Source organism: Sclerotinia sclerotiorum, genomic scaffold (genome assembly GCF_000146945.2).
Source record: "Sclerotinia sclerotiorum 1980 UF-70 scaffold_19 genomic scaffold, whole genome shotgun sequence".
NCBI lineage: Eukaryota > Fungi > Ascomycota > Leotiomycetes > Helotiales > Sclerotiniaceae > Sclerotinia > Sclerotinia sclerotiorum.
In genome coordinates, this window is record NW_001820817.1 from 179,059 (window position 1) to 197,617 (window position 18,559).

An 18,559-nucleotide genomic window follows, 5' to 3' on the forward strand; every position below is an offset into this window, starting at 1 on the left:
TAAGCACACTTCCAATACAATTACTCTCTCCTTAAAAAGAGCTACACTTCACTACATTCTTGCAGCCAGATCACAGCATGGAGACTTTGCGGCATATCACGAACGCTTCAACCACACTACAGCTCACACTCTCTGCTCATGCGGTAAAAGGAAAACCCCGTTACACTTCTTCTGCAAGAAAGGCAAAGCTTACAAAACACTTACGAAAAGCCCACCATCTGAAGCCATCCCCTGGCTTCTAGGCATCCCCACAGGTGGTCTCGCACTAGCCAAATGGCTTGAATCCACCAAATTCTACACAGATATCTGCCCACAGCTTGTATCTGCAGCTTAAAAAAAACAAAAAAAAAAACAAAGCCTCTCCTTCGTTTTCCCTCTACTTACTGTATCTCCTTTTTCAAACAGGTACTCAAAGGGCTTATTCTCTCTCCTCCTCTTCTCCTTCCTTCTCTTTACATCTCTATTCTTCTCTTCTCTTTTTCTCTTCGTTCCTCCCCTTTCTTTAAAAAGGAAAAAAAAAAAAAAACAGTAAATACACAAGATAATTCAACAAAAACGTATGAGGGGAAGGGAGAGTGATCAAGAGCCAGTGATCTAGTGGACGAGGAGGACCACAATATTAACCACTAAGCCAACCGGCCCCAAATCTGTCGCGAAGGCAATCATGTAAACCCTGCCCTAGCCCCTTTAAATTGTATATAAATACCCTCCCTAGCTAGCTAGTACACTACTCAGAGGCATACTCCTCTGAGCGTCATTTGTCCAAAACTGGAATAGATGGCTAAGGTTATCACGCGCCAAGGCGCGTGGGCCTACGGCCTATGACGATAAACACAATCAATCAATCAATCAATCGAGAGCCTAGAGCACTTCCACGTGATCTAGACGGCAAACCTCGTAACATAAGGGTGGCCCAAAAGTAGGGTATTAGACTTAACAAATACAATAATAGCTGCTGAACTCTGAACTATGAATCCGTGAATATTTCATCCATCCATCCATCCGTCCGTCCATCCGTGCATTCATTAAATCAACCACCGTAAACAGCAGATCCCAAATTTCAAATCTCAGAACTTGTTATGCTCATTTAAATCTCCGTTGAATCATACAATAAGCTCAAATAAAATCAGGTCAAATAAAGTCCCTAAAAATGCTTATGTCCATGTCCACTCCCTACTGACCTCAAAATCAATCACTTTATCCCCTCCACTCAGACCCATTAGTCACACCAGAACTACTTCCCCCTGGCTTCGGCAAAGTTCCATCCTCTTCACTCTCCTCTCCATCCTCATCTAAAATCCTAGCCAACTCATCCGGATCTTTCATTTTCGCATCACCATCCACATCCGCCGCATCAACCACACCACTTTCCTGCCCTTCAAATGAGGCATGTTGACTTTCACCTGCAAGTACACCTTCATCCGCACTAACTGAAATACCTCTCGCTCCCCATTTACTCGTATTGCGACCTGTATCTTGTCTACCACCCAATGCTGGAGTTGCTTCCTCATCTCCTTCATCTGCTTCTGTTCCTGCCATATGTTTGTTTCCCAACACGCGGTTTAATAACCATCCTCTACTAATATCATCTGCATCTACTACTCCTCCATTCCTAAGCTTGACGCGTTGTCGAGAATAGTATACCCATGCGAAATCGATATAAAAAGCAGTTTGAATTATTCCACCAATAATTGATATCGCATCTGGGGAACGATCATTTATATCCAGAGAACGCCAGATCCAATTTAAAATATAAAAGAATCGATAGGAACCGAGTGTTACGAGGTAGTAGGAATCGAGAACTGTAGGAACGGTAGTTTGTCGGAGGAGGAGAAGTTGTGGAAGAATACATGTTGATTCGAGAAGAATGGAGAAAACCCATAGAACCTGATATCATATTAGTATCCCAAATCCATGTCATATTCATATTCTTGAAAATATACAAACCTCCATAAAACCCCAAGCATATTTCCTCTCAAAAATCATCATCAGAATGGGCGCCAAAACCGCACTTCCAACAAAACAAAGACCCCCCAATTTCCATGCCTTTTCACGTTCTCTCGTGCGTGCATAAACTCTCAACATCAAAAACAAGATGTAGAGACTCGACCCGATATAAAAGATTTTGAGTGTAAAATTCCAAAGAATGAAATAACCCGAGAAGAGATCGAGATAGCGAGTTATGAAGACCATGGCATAGAGGGATTGAGTGATGAGAGAAACACCTTGATAGGTATTAGCTTGATAAATGGTTTGGGGACTGATGGGAGGTAATACCTTCAGCAGATGAGTTTCGGTGGATTGCGTATATGAGGATACATTTTGAGAGTGTGTGGGAGATATCTCCCAGTATGCGGAAGAACTGGAGAGTGTTAGGAACGGTAGGTGGAAGGGTAGAGAGGGGAAGAGCTTTGAATGCGCTCAGAGGTTGGCATACATTAAATCCGACCATCTTATATGTTTGTATATGTCAAACTCAATTCAACTATTGTAGATGATTGTTGTGAGGTAAAGGATGGATGGATCTGTGGTTGATGAGCTTTGAGAGCTGTGAGTGCAGTGAGAGCTGCGAAAGCTATGGTATCCAGCAGATTACGCGTCGCCGGCGTTATGCGACAATATCATGCATTGCAGTCAGGTTCGTTGAACTTATGTGTGGAATTCCTCGTAGATCTCAATGCTAGATATTTTATAAACTCTCAAAAAGAAGCATCAAATCAAATAAATCAGGACAGTTTGTTGGGATGAATGAGAAACAGAGCAACGTTGTACATATGTGACAAGCTGTTCCTTCAGCGGTTCGGTTGTGGCTGATGAATGAAACTGTGGCTGAAGCTTGTGATTTGGTAGCTGTGGTGTTGGTGTTGCCATATTGAGGGATTAATGTAAATCTGTTAAATCTGATCATTCTCATTCCTTTTCCAGATTAAAGGCATTGATGAAGTAGCTTTAGTAATAGTGAGTTGAGCAAAGGTTTATCGGCCATCAACCATCAATCATAGAACTGAGAGACAGAATATTTATTGATATTTCAAATCTAGAGCTTGGTGTAAATGCTGAATCTTAGACCACCCATAACCCATCTATAAAGGATACAATGAAATAGCTATATACAAATTTGTCTGAGTTCTATCTCCCAGGATGCTCTCAATACAGATAATCCTCCACCCTGAGTCTCTACAGTTCTTCCTCTACCTCGGTCGTTGGGATCTTGTGTCTCAATACGACCATGACTTCCATCTTCTCCATATCTAAGAATCTTGCTCGCTTTCGCTCCTTTCATGTATTTCTCACCTCTCCATTCTCTATTGTTTGGAACTCCTAGGTTTCGATAGTCTACAGAGTCTTCTGATATCAGGCTCGGTGTCTCGTTGTTAAGGGAACTGTTTGCAGCCGGTGCCCCCCACCACATCCCAAATCTCCCCTCTTCATCCTTGGTGTTTAATGCAGCCTCAGCATTTCGTCTGATCCAACCTGCATATTTCGAGCACTTGCCAGAATGCCATTCTCTATCGAGCTTCAAACTCTCTTCGGTGCCTGCATTAGGTCTTGCCGGTAAATCGCTACAGAGCGCCGTCAAATGATGAAAGAATATGCCCTTGAAAGTTTGCCCATCTTGGGAACAGGAACCATCTGAATCGCAAGCTTCTTCTAGTATCCCATTTCTACCTAAACCAAACCATTTCGCCAAAGTGGAACCATTTTGGGGTGGTGGTGAAATGACAATGTCATGGTTCAAATCGTAACCTGTAGCATTAATAACATCATGGATGAGTTTGTGGCCATCTTCAAGGTATGATCGTGCAGCAGTCGCATCATAGAGACCACGTTGGCCAGTAAGCAAAACCCCTTGATTGTATGTATATACCATCTCATTTCGAGAATCGCAGCGGGTATTGTCACTGGTAGAAAGATTCGAGATATGATATCCATCGACATATAATCCTTGCAGATCAGTCATGTTTGAGCTGTTCAACCATTTGTAAGCATCAACAGCTGCTTGAAGATATTTCGGATCCCGAGGTGGATAGGTAGAGTTTGAATATAGAAATGGAGATTGGTTAGAGTCGCCAGGGAAATATAGGTACATCGATATCGAAGCTGCGATATAGAGTTCATTGGTGATGGCATTCTTGTATGGGAGAAGATATGGAGACCATATCATTCCACCACCACAGAGAGTAGTATCCCATCCTTGTGATGCTAACTCCCAAAATAGTCGAGCGCGGTGTGCAAATGCAGGTTTGTATTGTTTTCCGTACCATTCTGGTTGAGAGAGGTTGGAATAATGTAATTCCGAGTGTAGGTCAATGAATTTCACCGTCTGCAACCAGCCCAAAACCACCCATAACATATCATCATAAGCTTGTTGTCGTAAAGCAAAGGCATCTTGACCAAAATAAAAGCCAATTAATTCAGCAAAGTATTTGTTGATGATATTCTCGTTCGTCTTTGGCGAGGAGAGCGCGGAGAAGGACTTTGACAGAGTACTAAGGGCACCAGCGACATATGTGCCTGTTTAAAAAATTGGTGTTAGTTATTGCTTTGGCTTGTTTGAACATTGAGAGAAATGAGAATACCAATAACTGCTGACGTCCAGTCAATTCCTGTGGGATAAATGCCTTGCCAAGTCGCAAAGTAATCTTCTTGTAGCACGTCCAGCGCGCTCACCATCGCAGGTAGAATTTTTGAATCAAAATCTTCATGGTTGATGGGTTTTTGAGAGTGCTCGTTCGTTGCAATATCTTCATTATTCGTAAGTGGTCGTTGGATCAGGTTATTATACTGTCGCACAACATCATTTGAACTCGCAGATACGCCAATTGAGAAAAACAGCCCGCAGAGGATGCACAGCAGCAGTAACGATATGCGCAATCGTGAATTGGTGACAAGGGAAAAGGAAATCATGGCTGAGGCTCCTCCTCCGGTCGAAGGGCAACAATTTGCATGGAATGGAATGAGATTGAAAGAAAACGAAAGCAATGAGAAAGGATTCTCTCTGTCTTTCTTGATCAAGGAGGAAATGCAGACATTTATATTCGAGAGGGAAAATAAGGAAAAAGAAGAAACCCACAATGAAGATATCCACGAGGTCTTACAAAGGGAAGAAACAAAATGAGTAGATGGATTCAGAAATAGATTTGAACTGAATTGGGAGGATTTGAGGGGAAGTCCTCGTGTCCTGGTCTTAGAAAAAGAGCGACCGGGGCGGCCAAGACAGTTTCATACCTTTTTAAGAGTAGCACCAGGTAGCCCTGGGTTAGTTTCTTTCAAAATTGCGGAGGCGCGGGGTCTAAACCACCAGAACCCTTACATCATGTGCCATCGGAGAATTTTTACCTTTTTGCAGCATCATGCACGATCTTATCATGATCTCATCACCCCTACCTTTCTTCACATGGGAATAGTATCATTTTCCTGAATTTACGATAATGGAATTACTTATTTGTCTTTGATGACTTGCTTTTTTCTCCCCATAAAGTTACCCCATGAAACGGATTAATGTTCATGGGATCTTACTTATGACCAAAAGAAGATGGAAGACTGTCTCTACAGGCACAAGTAGCTGTGTTAGATGAACAAGGGGATAATAAGATGTGTGGCTGGTATTGCTACTGTTTATGTTGATGTCTCTTTCGGCACTTACTCACCACTTAGTAATATACTTCATCATTTTCTATCGAACAATCATGCCGTTTTACCGACCTTGCCGCAGCTGAGTGCTAGACTTCAAGACTCCTTTCGAACCAGGACCTTCTTTCATCGGCATTTGATAGTTGCTTATTGCAATACACACGTTCCTCTTTGAACTCGTGGGTATTTAAGTAGCATTATGAACTGTCGATTGCCTGAAAGTAAGTTACAAAGTGAGGAAAATGGTTCTTTTGGGCTCAAAATTTTCAAGGATGTAGCGCTATTGAGCACAATCAATGATCGCTTCTCATCAAAAGGTCCGTTGACACATGAAATTCACGATTCAAGCACCTATGATCTTGATCCTTCTTTCTCTCTTTCCCTTCCTCCACCAAGCACATCCGAGGCATCAATGAAAGCGTCTTTTCTTATGGAAGCACAACGACAAATGGTGTGAGAGAAATACTTTTAGCTGCAATATAGGCCTGTTCCCATCTCCATTGATTAGGATGGGGGTATCGTGGGGGCGTCTTCCAGGGTTGAAAGGGATCACGACCAGATTACTTCCGGCCGTAATAGTTTGGACAAAGACCAGAGACCTTGGGTCCTCCCTTCAAATTTGAGACCACCACAAGCTCCGAGAACATCAGCAACAACAAGAAGCACTCAGCCGAGGCTTCAATCGATCTCAATGAGGACAACGATGAGGACCCACGACCCACGATCTGCAAAAGGAAAATGTACTGTTTCAACCACCGAGAATGCCTTGCTAGCAACGCATGAGCACAGTCAGTGCATTGCCTCCAATTTACGCCGTGTTTGAAGACACAACCTAGTTCAGATAACTCACCATCTCAAAAATAACTACGAACGATGCTAATATACATTCGTAGGTATTCGGCCGTTGTAATAGAAGATCAAAATGACTATAATTTTGTACGGATATTGCATTAACATGTCAAAAACATCGGAAGCTTTCCACTTTCTATATTCAAAAATTTAGTCCGCTAGTGAAGCAAATTATGCATTGAATACGACTGATTCTATCTATAGAGCTTCATCCGTTCGAGGATTGGTGGTCAAAGTAGGCCATGGGTTTGGATGTATAAGATGGATGGAAGAGACAACCAGTGCACCGTTACTTACTTCATCTAGCCGTTACCTACTCTAACTCATCTCGCCTGGTTCCTTCATTACTTCTCGTTGCTTTTTTGCTTATATCTTGAACTGTCTCTGTTGAACTACTCCTTGTTCATCTCATCATATATGCTCACTGCAATGGCATTCAGCGGCCCACCTTCTTCCGAAACCATTACAACAACAGTTGGTGGCAATGACGAGGAATTAATTGAACAATTTACAACCCTTGGTGAATAGCTGATCAAAACCCTCTATAGGTTCAATTTTACTCGCAGTTATCCCATGGAAGATATGTAGTAAATAGTAGGAAGTCACCAAACTACTCATGTCACGCTAAAATACTTGGAAAATACTCTAGCTGGAAATTTACCCCTTGTCGAATACGAGGGTAACCATTAAAAAATATTGCTTCTTATTATAAAACAATGGATATTACAAGTGTAATTTCGACTTATTTCAAGTAGATTTCTACACTCCGGATGTGATTCATTGGAGTATATATTTTATACGTGTTCCGTGACAGAGGAGGCTTCTCAATTAGTACTAATAAAACTTTAATATTCGACCGGAGCTCTTCTTTCCATGGATTCTTTATTGTTTAGTTTATATATTTAAGCTCCCTATTACTCCCAAAAGAAATTAATATTTTGATAATGTGGTTGTGGTGATTTTGCCCGAGGCTAATGGCAGCCATAAAAGGCAAGGTAAGATAGGATCTTACGTGCACGGTCCATATAGCCTCTGCTTTCAAGTTCTATAAAAGACCACGACATCCCCACTCCTCGTCATTTTTTTCTCAATTGCTTTGAACTCGTTTTCGTTCGCAGCTTTTTTCTTACATTCGCTTGACTTTACAGATGTGTCACAGTGTCAAAACTCTTGGCTCAGCTTTAGATGATTTCAAGAATTGTCACATGCGCCCACCATTGTCTTCACGGCTGCAGCTTTGAGGCAGAGATTACAGGCTTAAGGATACTTGTCGCTGAGCTTCTGGTATATTCTAAAAGTAAGAGAATATGTTGAGTTACAAATGACAAGTTGGTGATAATGAAGGGAAAGGCATAAAACTTCCCCACACCTCTTTTCCGTGTGTATGTGTTGTTTTCTCATTCTAGACTCATCATACTATACCAGATGTCAATTTTGTCCCTCCTGTCTTTTATCTCACTCATGTACCCAGTTTCAATCCACACTACAGGCATGCCCTAGCTCTCATTCATTTCTTGCAGGAGAACGGCGACAGTACTGTCCTGGGATTGTTCATCATGTCCGTACAAACTTCAGGCAGGACTTTGATATTGCGGCTAAGACGCCTAGCTTCCATAGTCAAGGGCAGGCTGGCTAGGGGGAAGCAAACGCGATTCCAAAAGCGATTCGAATAGAAGCGAAGTTCGGTTAAATTTCTGGTTTAAAACAACCATAAAAGGCATGGTCCTTGTCTTTCCATCAATCTCTTCGACCTTCAGGTAGCTATCGATATTGCCCTTTCCCCAGACGTATTCCCCGCTCGTGCAACACGTCCAGTACTCGACGAGTTTTCGAAAGTTCATCTGCACACTGGAGCCATTCTTGACTTTGAATTAGTCGAGCGCAACATTTGCTTGACGTTCGACAATGTTGATTAGACGTTTGTTGTCCTTTTACCTTTCGTTAGGTTTGATTTGCGCTCCTTCAAGCGCAGCTTATGCAATGCTACGCCTGCACATGAAAAGGAGCAACAACAAGTCACATCCAATGGCCAACAATTACCAACCAACCCAATTACATAAATGGGCGCTCCAAGAGTAAAATCGTCTTAATCATGGTGGCCGTGTGTCTGGCCGTATTTCTGGGAGCTTTAAATGTGATTTTCGTGACCACAGCTATACCCAAGATTGGTGGCCACTTCAAATCAAGTGCCAGTTACACGTGGATTGGGTCTGCATTTCTACAAGCCAACGTCGCATCAATCCCGTATGGAGCAGGATCTCAGACATCTTCGGCCGTAAGCCAATGCCCCTGCTTGCTAACGTGATTTTTATGGTCGGCTCTCTGCTCTGTGCCGTCTCCAATAACATCGATATGCTGATTGTTGGGCGTGCTGTTCAAGGGCTTGGTGGCGGTGGCTTGACCATTGTCGTGGAAATCTTTATTGGTTACATCTCCCTTCTAAACATTCGTAGCATTTTCTACGGTGTGCTACTTCAACTCACGGATTTATCCGCCAGCACGCGCAAGTTTCCTCCGTGGTTATAGGCCAACTCGTCTACCAAAATGAAAAGGCCAAAAAATACCGCTCTCTCGTCGCCTCGAGTATTTCTCCCTCTCTGGCAAGAATAATTTCCTCCGGTGATGCAGGCGCCGATATCCGAATCATTAATAACTCTCTCCTGATCAATGCACCGCAGTCCATGTCGCTCTCGCAGATTCCCTCAAGTCAATGTGGCTTGTGTACACGTGTATCACCGCTGCCGGACTATTCGCCTCATTCCTCATCAGACGAAAGATTTTGACTCACGCGCATGTAGAAACCAAAACGGGTTTAGAAGCTGAACGTGAAAGGCTGAAGCTCGACTTCGCGAGCGTGAAATGAGAAAGAGGAAGTCTTGAGTTATTTGAGAGCTAGAATTTTTTGTGTGTGCTCCCTATATAAGACAGTTAAATAAGAAGAATCACATTTTTATGCACAGAAGGAAATCTTCCGAAAACTTTTAACAACATCATTCGTGATTGTCATTATATGGTTATGGTAATCATAGATTCAAGGTATTTGTCATTCAAATAAATTTCTAGAGCCGCTGACACCAAATACAAATACATGGAAAGGAAGTGTCCACCCAATACAATCTTGAGGGGTATTGAAGAAACCTCCGCACCCGCACCTAACACCGATTCCGCTAAATTTTAATTTTCATACAAATCTTTGAAAGAAAAGAGTTCAACTTGGAGTTAGAGTTCATGTCAAGTGGCTTATTGAACTCATCACAAGCTCTAGACTTCATGACCTAGTTGGGGCTATTAGTGCTACTCTCATCATGATATCACGATAACTACTTACGACCAAGCGGCTTAGCCCTCTTGTAAATATTATTCGCCTGTCCTTGTCGAACCTTCAAGGCTTTTGCCCTACACACACGACAAATTAGCATCTCTCTTCTATATCCATATCCGACTTTCAAAAACTAGATAGATAGAAAGATATATAAATAAACAACACAACATACTGAGCCTCCATCTCTAACTTAAGCTGTCTCATATGTTCTCTCGCCTCCCTAACCGCCTCCCTAGCATTAATCAACGCCCTATCAGCCTCCCTCTCCATCTGTTCGGCATTAATAATTCTCTGTTCAGCAGCTGCAATCACCGGATCCTGCGCTTGCTGATTTTTGTGCAGGAATCCTCGATGGCGAGTGCTGTTTTGAGATGGGGAGGTGGAGACGGTAGATGTGCTGCGTTCGGAAGGGGATATGGATTCTGGACGGTTACGGTGGAAGATGGAGGAGCTGCGTTTGGGTGGTTCTTCTACTACTGGTTCTGGTTCGGGTTCTTCTTGGTGACGGTTGAAAAGTGGCATTTTGATGATTTCTTTTGAATGTTTTATTTTTATTTTTGATCGATTGTTCAAGATAGGAATTGATTGATTGATTTTATTAACGTCCATCTTCAGTCCAAGACTATATAGGACGGCTAGGCCCTAAGGGCCTAACGGGTCACTTTTTAATTTACAATATTGGATATGATCTAATTGGGGAAGTGAAAACAAATGCTGGGGAACAGTGCCCGCTCATTATACGCATTGCATATAATAAAAAGATTTTGAAAATCAAGAAATTGTGAGGAGGTCAAACCCCTCTCTTATTTCCTCAACTGCTTCTTCTTCATTCTCTTCTCCTCTCTCCTCTTCCACTACTACTCCTTCCTCTATTACTTCTTGTTCAAGAGTCCTTGCTAGATGCCATGCCCTTGTAGCGATTTTAGTGATATTGATAAATTTGATAGCTAATTCGATACCTATTTTTGTATGCAATAGGAATTGTATAGTGTTTTTGGATAATGGTATCTTCTTAAAGATCTCTTTTCTTTTTGTTTTATATATAGGACAGCTAATAAGGAGGTGTTGTGGTGCCTCAATATTACTGCATATACATTTGTTATTGGTGAGTTTGAAACGATGTAAGTAGGATTTGATATATCCGTGACCTAATTTGAGTTGAAAGAATGCGCTAGCAGTATTTCGAGTAGTTCCGCTTGGTAGCTTGATTTTGGAACCTATTTTCCATGAAAACAGCTTCGAGTAAGTTGATGGGGATTGGTTTGATCTGAGTTCGTATTGTTTGAGAGTATCAAGCCATTGATCTGAGGCATATTCTTTGACAGTCATACCTAGTAGTCCAAAGCTTGTTTCGTTCGAGGTAGGTTGTATTGTGGTTGCTTCCTTGGCTAGCTTATCTGCTAGCTCATTTCCTTCAACTGAGGTATGACCAGGAACCCAATTTAAGGAGATTTCGGCTCCTTTTGCTCTGATAACTTCTGCTGCTTTGATCGCTCTTATCTGATTGGCTTGTCCTGGGTGATCTGAAGGAGTTTTTAAGCGGTATAAACCAGCTTGATTATCCGAGTAGATTTTGAACTTTTGACCAGTATAAGCGATTGAGCTAGCGTATTCAATAGCTCTTGTAACTCCAAAAAGCTCTCCATTATATACCAATTGATTAGTACCAATATTGCTTCGCTCTTGATATAGAATTCGATTATTTGATTGTATAGCTACTATGCCTACTCCAATACCTATTCCCTTTTCGGTGGAGGAGGCATCAGTGTAAATATAGGTGGTATCTTTATCCCTATGTTTGAAAACAATATTATGAAGAATGGCAGCATCTTCTTTTGACGAATTGCTAATGTTAACTCGGAAGGGGGTTTCTCTTTTCCATGGGGGGAAGTTAAAATGAATGATCTTTTCGAGTGAGGAAGGGTTGAAGTCCTGGTTTATCGATTCTTTGATTTTATCCAGTTGAGTAGGTTTATATCGTTTTCTTCGAGGGGTAGAGATCGCATCCAAATTGGCTTGATATTGGATTAGTGATGCTTTTTCGATATTGATTGGATGATTTGGTGAAAGTTTAGCTAAACGGAATGCGTATTGCCTAATATTCGAGTCTAATCGAATTTTTGAGGGTTTTAAGCCTGCTTCTACTTCCATTGGAGGAATTGGAGCAGTTTTGAATACTCCTAATATCTTTCGAAGAGCTAGATTTTGAAGTGATTGCATCATATCCTTGAAATGGGCTTGGCCTCTCCACCAAATCACTGATGCGTAATCGGCTATACTGGTCACACATGCTATATATAACTGTCTAAGAGCTTTCGGACTGAGGCCCTTTTCGATATTAGCTAATCGGGCCATTCGATGGAAGGCTCCTTTTGCTTGTGTGATTCGAATATTAACATGTTGATTGAATTTGAGGCTCGGGTCGAACCATATTCCCAACCATCTAATTAGAGATTGAGGTATAATTATTTCCGAATTGGGTAGTTTGATTGGGTAGTTTTTCGTCAATTTGGATGATGAAAAGTGCATTAGCTCTGTTTTTGCTAGGTCGAATTGAATAGCATTCTTTGAGCTGAGTTCGTAGATTTGTTTTGTAGCTCTCTCTAGAGATTTGATATTCTTTTTCCATGTAGATGAATTGGTGATTAGGGCAATATCATCAATATAGGAAAGAAATTTGATCGAATTGGATAAAAAGAGGTCCCTAATGTATATAAGGAAGAGAATTGGAGAAATTGGACTGCCTTGTGGTATTCCGGTCGAAATTGGCTTGAAAGATTCGATTTGGTTATTAAAGGATAGTTTTAGTTGTCTTTGTTGAAGAAATGAAGCTATCCAGGAGATGAGATTCGTCGGTAGTCTTAACTTCTTGCAGATATCCAGTAGTCGATTTTTTGAAACGTGATCGAATGCTCCCTTTATATCCATAAATAATATTGAGGTCTTCTTGTTAGCTTGCTTGTTTCTTTCGATTTCTGTTGTTAATAGAAGTGCAGCATCGATTGCTGATTTCTTTTGGCGGCCTCCTATTTGACTCTTGTGTAGAAGGTGGGTAGTTTCCGCTAAATATCCTAATCGTTGAGCTAGAATCCTTTCACTAATTTTTCCCAGACAGTTTAAGAGTGCAATCACTCTATATGCTTTTGGAAGTGAGTAATCAGGTTTTGAGGCTTTCTTTAGAATAGCTCCAGTAGCTTGTTTCCAGCATTTAGGGTGATATCCGAGATTGAGGAGTTTGCTGAAAAGAGTAAAAAAGATCTGTGGGATTGCTTTGTAGGCCTTTGTAATGATTTCTTGAGTGATCCCATCTGGACCAGGGGTCTTTCCTTGTATCTTAGCTGAGCAGGCATTACTTAATTCGATTTGAGAGAGATTGGGCCATTCCCATTTCTTGGATTGTTTATACCCTACCCATTGTGGTTTTAGAGTAGTAGGAGGGGGAGGGAATAAAGTCGATCTGAAAGCAGAGCATTTTCCTTCAAAAGAGCTTTCTGATGAAATATCCGGTATCCTTTGATCTTGGAAGTCTTTGGTATAGGTCATTGCTTTGAAAACTGTCTGTGTATCCTCCTTTTCTAGGAAATCATTCCAATGATCCTTTTTTGCTGTTTTAATAGCTTGAAAGTATTTGTTTCTAGCAATTCGATATTCTTCCTTAAGATTAGGGTTCTCTCGATTTGATTCGATTGATTGCTTTGCTTTTCCTAGCTCTTTTCGAAGATTTTTCAACTCGGGTGACCACCATGGTTTAGCTCTTTTGATTGAAACAACTTTGGGTATACACCTTTCTGTTGCTTTTTGGATAATCCTTGTAAGTTCGCTTGCTGCTTGATCTAGAATTGAATGGGAATTGTCTCTTTCTTTCAAGAAGTTTAGTGAGTCCTCTTCCGTAGAAGTTATTGAGTCTAAAATAGAAAAAGTAGGGGAATACAGGGATTCCAATTTTAGTATTGATTCAAAATTTTCCCAGTTGGCTAGCTTTGTATTGAATCTAGTTATTGATTCTGAATTGAGGGCGTTTAAGTCTTCTTTTCCTTTCAGTTCGAATAGTATTCCTGCATGGTCGGATCCTGTATCTGAAAGAGTTTGCCAGTTGTGAATTTGGGGAGAGATTCCTTCTGACGCTAGTGTTAGATCAAGGACACTTGGATTAAGGAGATTAGTTCGATAGAAAGTGCTGATTCCGGGCTCGTTTAGAAGAATGGGATTCTGATCTTCAAACCATTCTGCTAATTGATCAGCGTTTCCGCTTTTCTTTGAAAAAGGATCCCACCATGGGTGGTGGGCATTGAAGTCGCCAAGGAGGATAGTTTCTTGTGTGATAGATATATCATATAAACATCTTTCAATTGTGAAACCTTTCTCTTTAGCTTGATCAGCCTCGTTGTATATATTGATAATTTGAAAGGTTTTATCTCCATTTTGACAATTAAAGATTTGTATATCAGGATCTATTGGGGAATCGGGAGCTAGGTTGATTGTGGCTTGAAGAGTTTTTGAAGTGTATAGTAATGTACGAGGTCGAAAGTTAGAATCGAATCTTGGTAGTGTTTGTATGAAATTAGAGTGTATAATAGATCTTGAATTTGAGTAATCGATTCCATTTTTGATAATCCAAGGTTCTTGAATCATAATAAGATCGATATTGAGTTCTATTGCAAGCTGTAGAACGTTCTCTGTAGCTTGTGAGCTCTTATTAAGATTTATTTGAAGAATTCGAATATTAGTGTAACTCATAAGTTGGTGTTATTTGCTTTTTGTTGGATTGCTTGATAGATTTCGCAGGTTCTTGAATTTGCTGTATGCTTTCCTTGGCAGTTCGAGCATTTAGCAGCGAGATGTTGGCAGAACTTTCCTCTGATATTGCAGACTACACATAGATGTACTGATGTGATATGTTTGCCTCCACATAGTCCACAAGAGGGATCCCTTCTGCAATGTGTATCCTGATGTCCGAATCCTTGGCATTTTTGGCATTGTGTAGTTGGTTTGGATTCGTAGAACTTTTCTACTCTTGTACTAGTGCCAGCGATATATAGTCGTTTCCGAATGGCTAGCTCTGCTTCTGATTTTGTTGCAAAAGCAATCACTATTGCTCCTTCCCGTTGATGAGCTCTTTTTGATGATGGTGTAAGCCAAAAAGGGGTTCCTATGGGCTTGAATTCTGGATTGAAGGTTTTGATTTCCTCAAGAATGAGGTCCATTCCTCTTGTTCCAGAAAATTCTTTTATAGGGATTTTATGAATAATGACCTTATGCCATTCTTGATCCTTTTGAATTCTTTCGAATTTGATGAGATTACTCCAGATTGCCTTTTTTTCTAATAGAAGTTGTGATGTGAAAGGTGCATTTGTAGTAATTATTATATTTCTATTCAGCGATAGAGTTACTCCTGCTATAACCGGGCCTTTAATTCCAGTTTTCTGGAATGCTTCGTTTATTTGGTTTCGAATTGATATAGGTGAAAAGGAGGTAATGTTCGTGATCTCTGGTTTCATCAGGATTAAGCGTCTTTGAGGGATTTCGATCTTCTATCTATTGGGGAGGATCTAATAGTTTTTCCCTTGCCTACTAGGTTCCATTCTCCTTCTTTTGTTATTGCTGCATATGTCGATTTAGTGGTTGGTGTATTGATTGGCAAGGGAGCTTTGGTTAGGGCTTTAGCTTGAGTTTCGATTTTCCGTGTAGTGGATTCTAGATGAGTGATTTGGGAGGTGATGATATTGGAGGCGGTGGTGAGCTTTCCTTTTTCGGTATATTCTCTAAAGATCTCTAGGAGATCTAATAGCTTCGATTGCTCATCACATGATTGAGAAAGAGTTGACGCTAATACTATAAGATCTCTTGCTTTTAAGATAGCTTCCTTAGGTGTAGTTGGATTGTTTTTTATTCTGGGTTGTTTATTCTGATTGCTAAGGGGCATTGTAGGGCCACGTTTCTTATTCTGATTGAATATATAGGTAGTATTGGTTGTATCTTGAGTAATAAAGGGGTCACTAAGTAGATTGAAGTCTTCAACTCTTCTTCCAGAACTGGTTGGCTGATTGGTTGGTAGACTAGGGCTAGAGATTTCGAATTGAGGGTTTTCAGAAGGCGGGGGAGGGCTTGAGGGTGTTGGGGTACCTAGAATAACAGTAGGATACGTGTTTGGTATGATGGAGGCTTCTCCCGAAGCCTCTATCATAGCTGTATCCTTGAGTATTGATGGATTGTTGAAGTTATTCATATTGAGGATCTTATTCTGATAGTTTGAGGTGAAAATTTTACGCGAATTTTCGTGCGAGTTTCGTGTTTGGAGCGCCGACGACAGTATCACAACAACTACTGGTCAGAATCACTTGGGGGCAGTTGCAATCAATTTGGTTTAATAGCTATGATCTAGATCGATCGCGAAAGGGTCGTATTTCGAAGAAAAAGTTTCCTTCGAAATTTGTTGTGTGTCAGATAGAATAAGTGTTTGAAGTAAGTATCTTACAACTTGGCGAAAGATTCTCGAGGTATGTACTCTTATGATTTTGATTTTAATAATTATCAAAAAGATGTCCAAGAATACGAGCTGCCTCGTAATACTTATCTCCTTTCTTCTACTCGAGTATTCATGCCCTTTTCCAATCATCATCTGTGTTGTCGCTTCGTGCCAAGTTTTTCCTCCGCAAAAACAGGGGGTTGTATCAATGACGTCAATTACGCGACGTCAGTGATTATCCTTTTCCTGTATTTTGATATAACCAATGATGGATAAATCAATCAATCGATAAAGTTTAGAGGCGTATAGCACAAAATGATATGATTTGAGATGATAATCATATTTGGTTCCAGTTTTGGGAGTTGATCTCCGAAATGCTGGCGGTGAATAATTGGCCGTGGGGAAGCCAATCATGAGTGGGTTGTTGATAGAAGCTTATTGTGAATGGTTACACCAAATTTTCACGGAGTAACTATTTCAAACTTTAAGAAATATCCATGCTCTTGTTGAGGAACTCTTCGGTAGTTTTGAACATATCTAAGACTTTCGTTACAATTGAGAAGACTAGGTACTTAGTAAACCCGAACAAGGTTGGTGTTACTCTGAATGGCCAAATCCTCTGATTCCAGACCAGGAGCTTCCGATATGGTATCAGAAATAATATCGATATGGTAAAGACAGTAATATTTACATTTCAATCTTTAGTATAATTCAAGAGAACCCAATATAAAAACAATATCACTAAATGACGGGTATTGTTCATGAGGCCTTTGAGGAGCAGGTGAATGATTATTAGTGCCTCATCTCAATGGCCATTACACTTGCTTGACGTTTCAATGACAATATAAATTTTTGTTGCACATCTGAAATTTCAAAATCGCTGTTGTTGACTCGAGTCGGCTAATATGCGCCACCACTTTACCAGTCATAATCGATGAAAGGACAAATTGAAACGTTGACTTTGATGTCCGAAGAAGTCACTGCAAAATCATTATAGGGACTGTGTAAAATGAACGACATCGTAATTTTAATAACTAATGACTACTTGGTTGAAGTTCGTTACATTAACTTTTTCATGCCTTGACCGCCGCAATCCTGTTTAAATATATCATAAGATACTCCATTCTCAATAGGTGATCATTCATCCATGACCAAAACACTTCTGAATCTAACATTTCCACTCAACATATGATCATATGCTTTCTGAGCATCCTTCAAGGGGAACTTCTCAACCATGCAGTCAACATTATGCAACTTCGTAAACTCAATGGCCTCTTCAGAGTCCAAGGCATGACCAGATGGGAAACCACAGACTGACGCCGCTCTCATAATGAGATCCACCGTATTGATCTCCACGTTACCACAGGGAGCCAAGATGAGCAACTTTCCACCTGATGCCAATCCAGCGGTCAAAGGAGAAATAGACTTTGGGTTTGGAGCCGTGCAAACAATCAATGCTGCTCCTCCCAATTCCGCCAACTTCTTAACGGGATCATCCTTAGATGCATCAATATACTCATGGGCACCTAACTTATGAGCGAATTCTCTCTTTTTATCACCACCACTAATAGCCACAACCTTAAATCCCATCTTAGCCGCATACTGCACGGCCAAATGTCCTAAACCACCTAATCCCTGAATAGCAACCACTTCACCAGGTGTAATTTGTAGCTTCCTCATGCTGTTAAAAACAGTGATTCCAGCACACAAGATTGGAGCGTATTTATAAGGATCGACATCTTCAGGAACTCGAACGGCGGCTTCGGTTCTTAAATGGACATATTCGGCAAATCCTCCATTGCGAGTAACGCCATTAATAGCACCATTGGAACACATTTGGCTAAGAGATGGAAGTGTCAGTACATGTTCATCCAGGAAGAATCATGGAGGGGAACAAAAATAAAAAAAAATAAAATAAAAAGGAAACAGAAACAAAAATGCACATACAAATTACCACGATTACATTGCTTGCAGGTCCCATCATGACCACCATGCCAAGCACCACCAACCCTCTCACCAACCTTCCATTTCTCAACCCCAGGGCCCACAGCAGCCACCGTACCAATAATCTCGTGACCAGGAACAATTGGAAATCCGTTTCCGAAACTTCCGGCTTGAACGACGGCGTCTGAGTGACACACTCCGCAGGCAATTACTTTTACAAGAATCTCATTTGCTTTGGGTTCTTGGAGCTCGAGGTCTGAAATAACGAGGGGTCCATCGGCTTTTTCGAAGACGGCGGCTTTGAAGGTTTTGGGAAGTGTCATGTTGATTGTGGGGATGGGTGA

The 18,559-nt window shown here is 41.0% G+C and overlaps 8 protein-coding genes across 8 annotated transcripts in view; 3 read left to right on the top strand and 5 right to left on the bottom strand.

Moving 5' to 3' along the window:
* The window catches only part of SS1G_12104 (hypothetical protein), a gene marked incomplete at both ends in the record, with an annotated part of 1,177 nt that extends 843 nt beyond the window's left edge, over positions 1–334 (top strand). Inside the window, one exon of the mRNA XM_001587025.1 lies at positions 66–334. Coding sequence (XP_001587075.1) covers positions 66–334 — 269 coding nt within the window. The remainder of the gene's footprint in view (positions 1–65) is intronic.
* Positions 335–1,197: 863 nt separating this feature from the next.
* On the bottom strand, positions 1,198–2,452 carry SS1G_12105 (hypothetical protein; the record flags this gene model as incomplete). The annotated part of the gene is made up of 4 exons (XM_001587026.1): positions 1,198–1,887; positions 1,948–2,225; positions 2,278–2,362; positions 2,438–2,452. The coding sequence occupies 4 exons, from the start codon at positions 2,450–2,452 to the stop codon at positions 1,198–1,200; spliced, it is 1,068 nt and encodes a 355-aa protein (XP_001587076.1).
* Positions 2,453–3,106: 654 nt separating this feature from the next.
* On the bottom strand, positions 3,107–4,799 carry SS1G_12106 (hypothetical protein; the record flags this gene model as incomplete). Its single annotated transcript, XM_001587027.1, has 2 exons — positions 3,107–4,515; positions 4,787–4,799. 2 exons carry the CDS (start codon positions 4,797–4,799, stop codon positions 3,107–3,109), a joined length of 1,422 nt encoding a protein of 473 aa, XP_001587077.1.
* A 1,757-nt stretch (positions 4,800–6,556) lies between these two features.
* On the top strand, positions 6,557–7,011 carry SS1G_12107 (predicted protein; the record flags this gene model as incomplete). The annotated part of the gene is made up of 3 exons (XM_001587028.1): positions 6,557–6,570; positions 6,688–6,729; positions 6,924–7,011. The coding sequence occupies 3 exons, from the start codon at positions 6,557–6,559 to the stop codon at positions 7,009–7,011; spliced, it is 144 nt and encodes a 47-aa protein (XP_001587078.1).
* A 1,564-nt stretch (positions 7,012–8,575) lies between these two features.
* Positions 8,576–9,346, top strand: SS1G_12108 (hypothetical protein; the record flags this gene model as incomplete). Its single annotated transcript, XM_001587029.1, has 3 exons — positions 8,576–8,758; positions 8,982–9,066; positions 9,162–9,346. 3 exons carry the CDS (start codon positions 8,576–8,578, stop codon positions 9,344–9,346), a joined length of 453 nt encoding a protein of 150 aa, XP_001587079.1.
* Positions 9,347–9,744: 398 nt separating this feature from the next.
* On the bottom strand, positions 9,745–10,327 carry SS1G_12109 (predicted protein; the record flags this gene model as incomplete). The annotated part of the gene is made up of 3 exons (XM_001587030.1): positions 9,745–9,758; positions 9,812–9,879; positions 9,978–10,327. 3 exons carry the CDS (start codon positions 10,325–10,327, stop codon positions 9,745–9,747), a joined length of 432 nt encoding a protein of 143 aa, XP_001587080.1.
* Positions 10,328–10,576: 249 nt separating this feature from the next.
* SS1G_12110 (hypothetical protein) lies at positions 10,577–15,303 on the bottom strand (the record flags this gene model as incomplete). Its single annotated transcript, XM_001587031.1, has 2 exons — positions 10,577–14,467; positions 14,692–15,303. The coding sequence occupies 2 exons, from the start codon at positions 15,301–15,303 to the stop codon at positions 10,577–10,579; spliced, it is 4,503 nt and encodes a 1,500-aa protein (XP_001587081.1).
* A 2,105-nt stretch (positions 15,304–17,408) lies between these two features.
* SS1G_12111 (hypothetical protein) lies at positions 17,409–18,538 on the bottom strand (the record flags this gene model as incomplete). The annotated part of the gene is made up of 2 exons (XM_001587032.1): positions 17,409–18,111; positions 18,219–18,538. 2 exons carry the CDS (start codon positions 18,536–18,538, stop codon positions 17,409–17,411), a joined length of 1,023 nt encoding a protein of 340 aa, XP_001587082.1.
* Between the last annotated feature and the right edge of the window lie 21 nt (positions 18,539–18,559).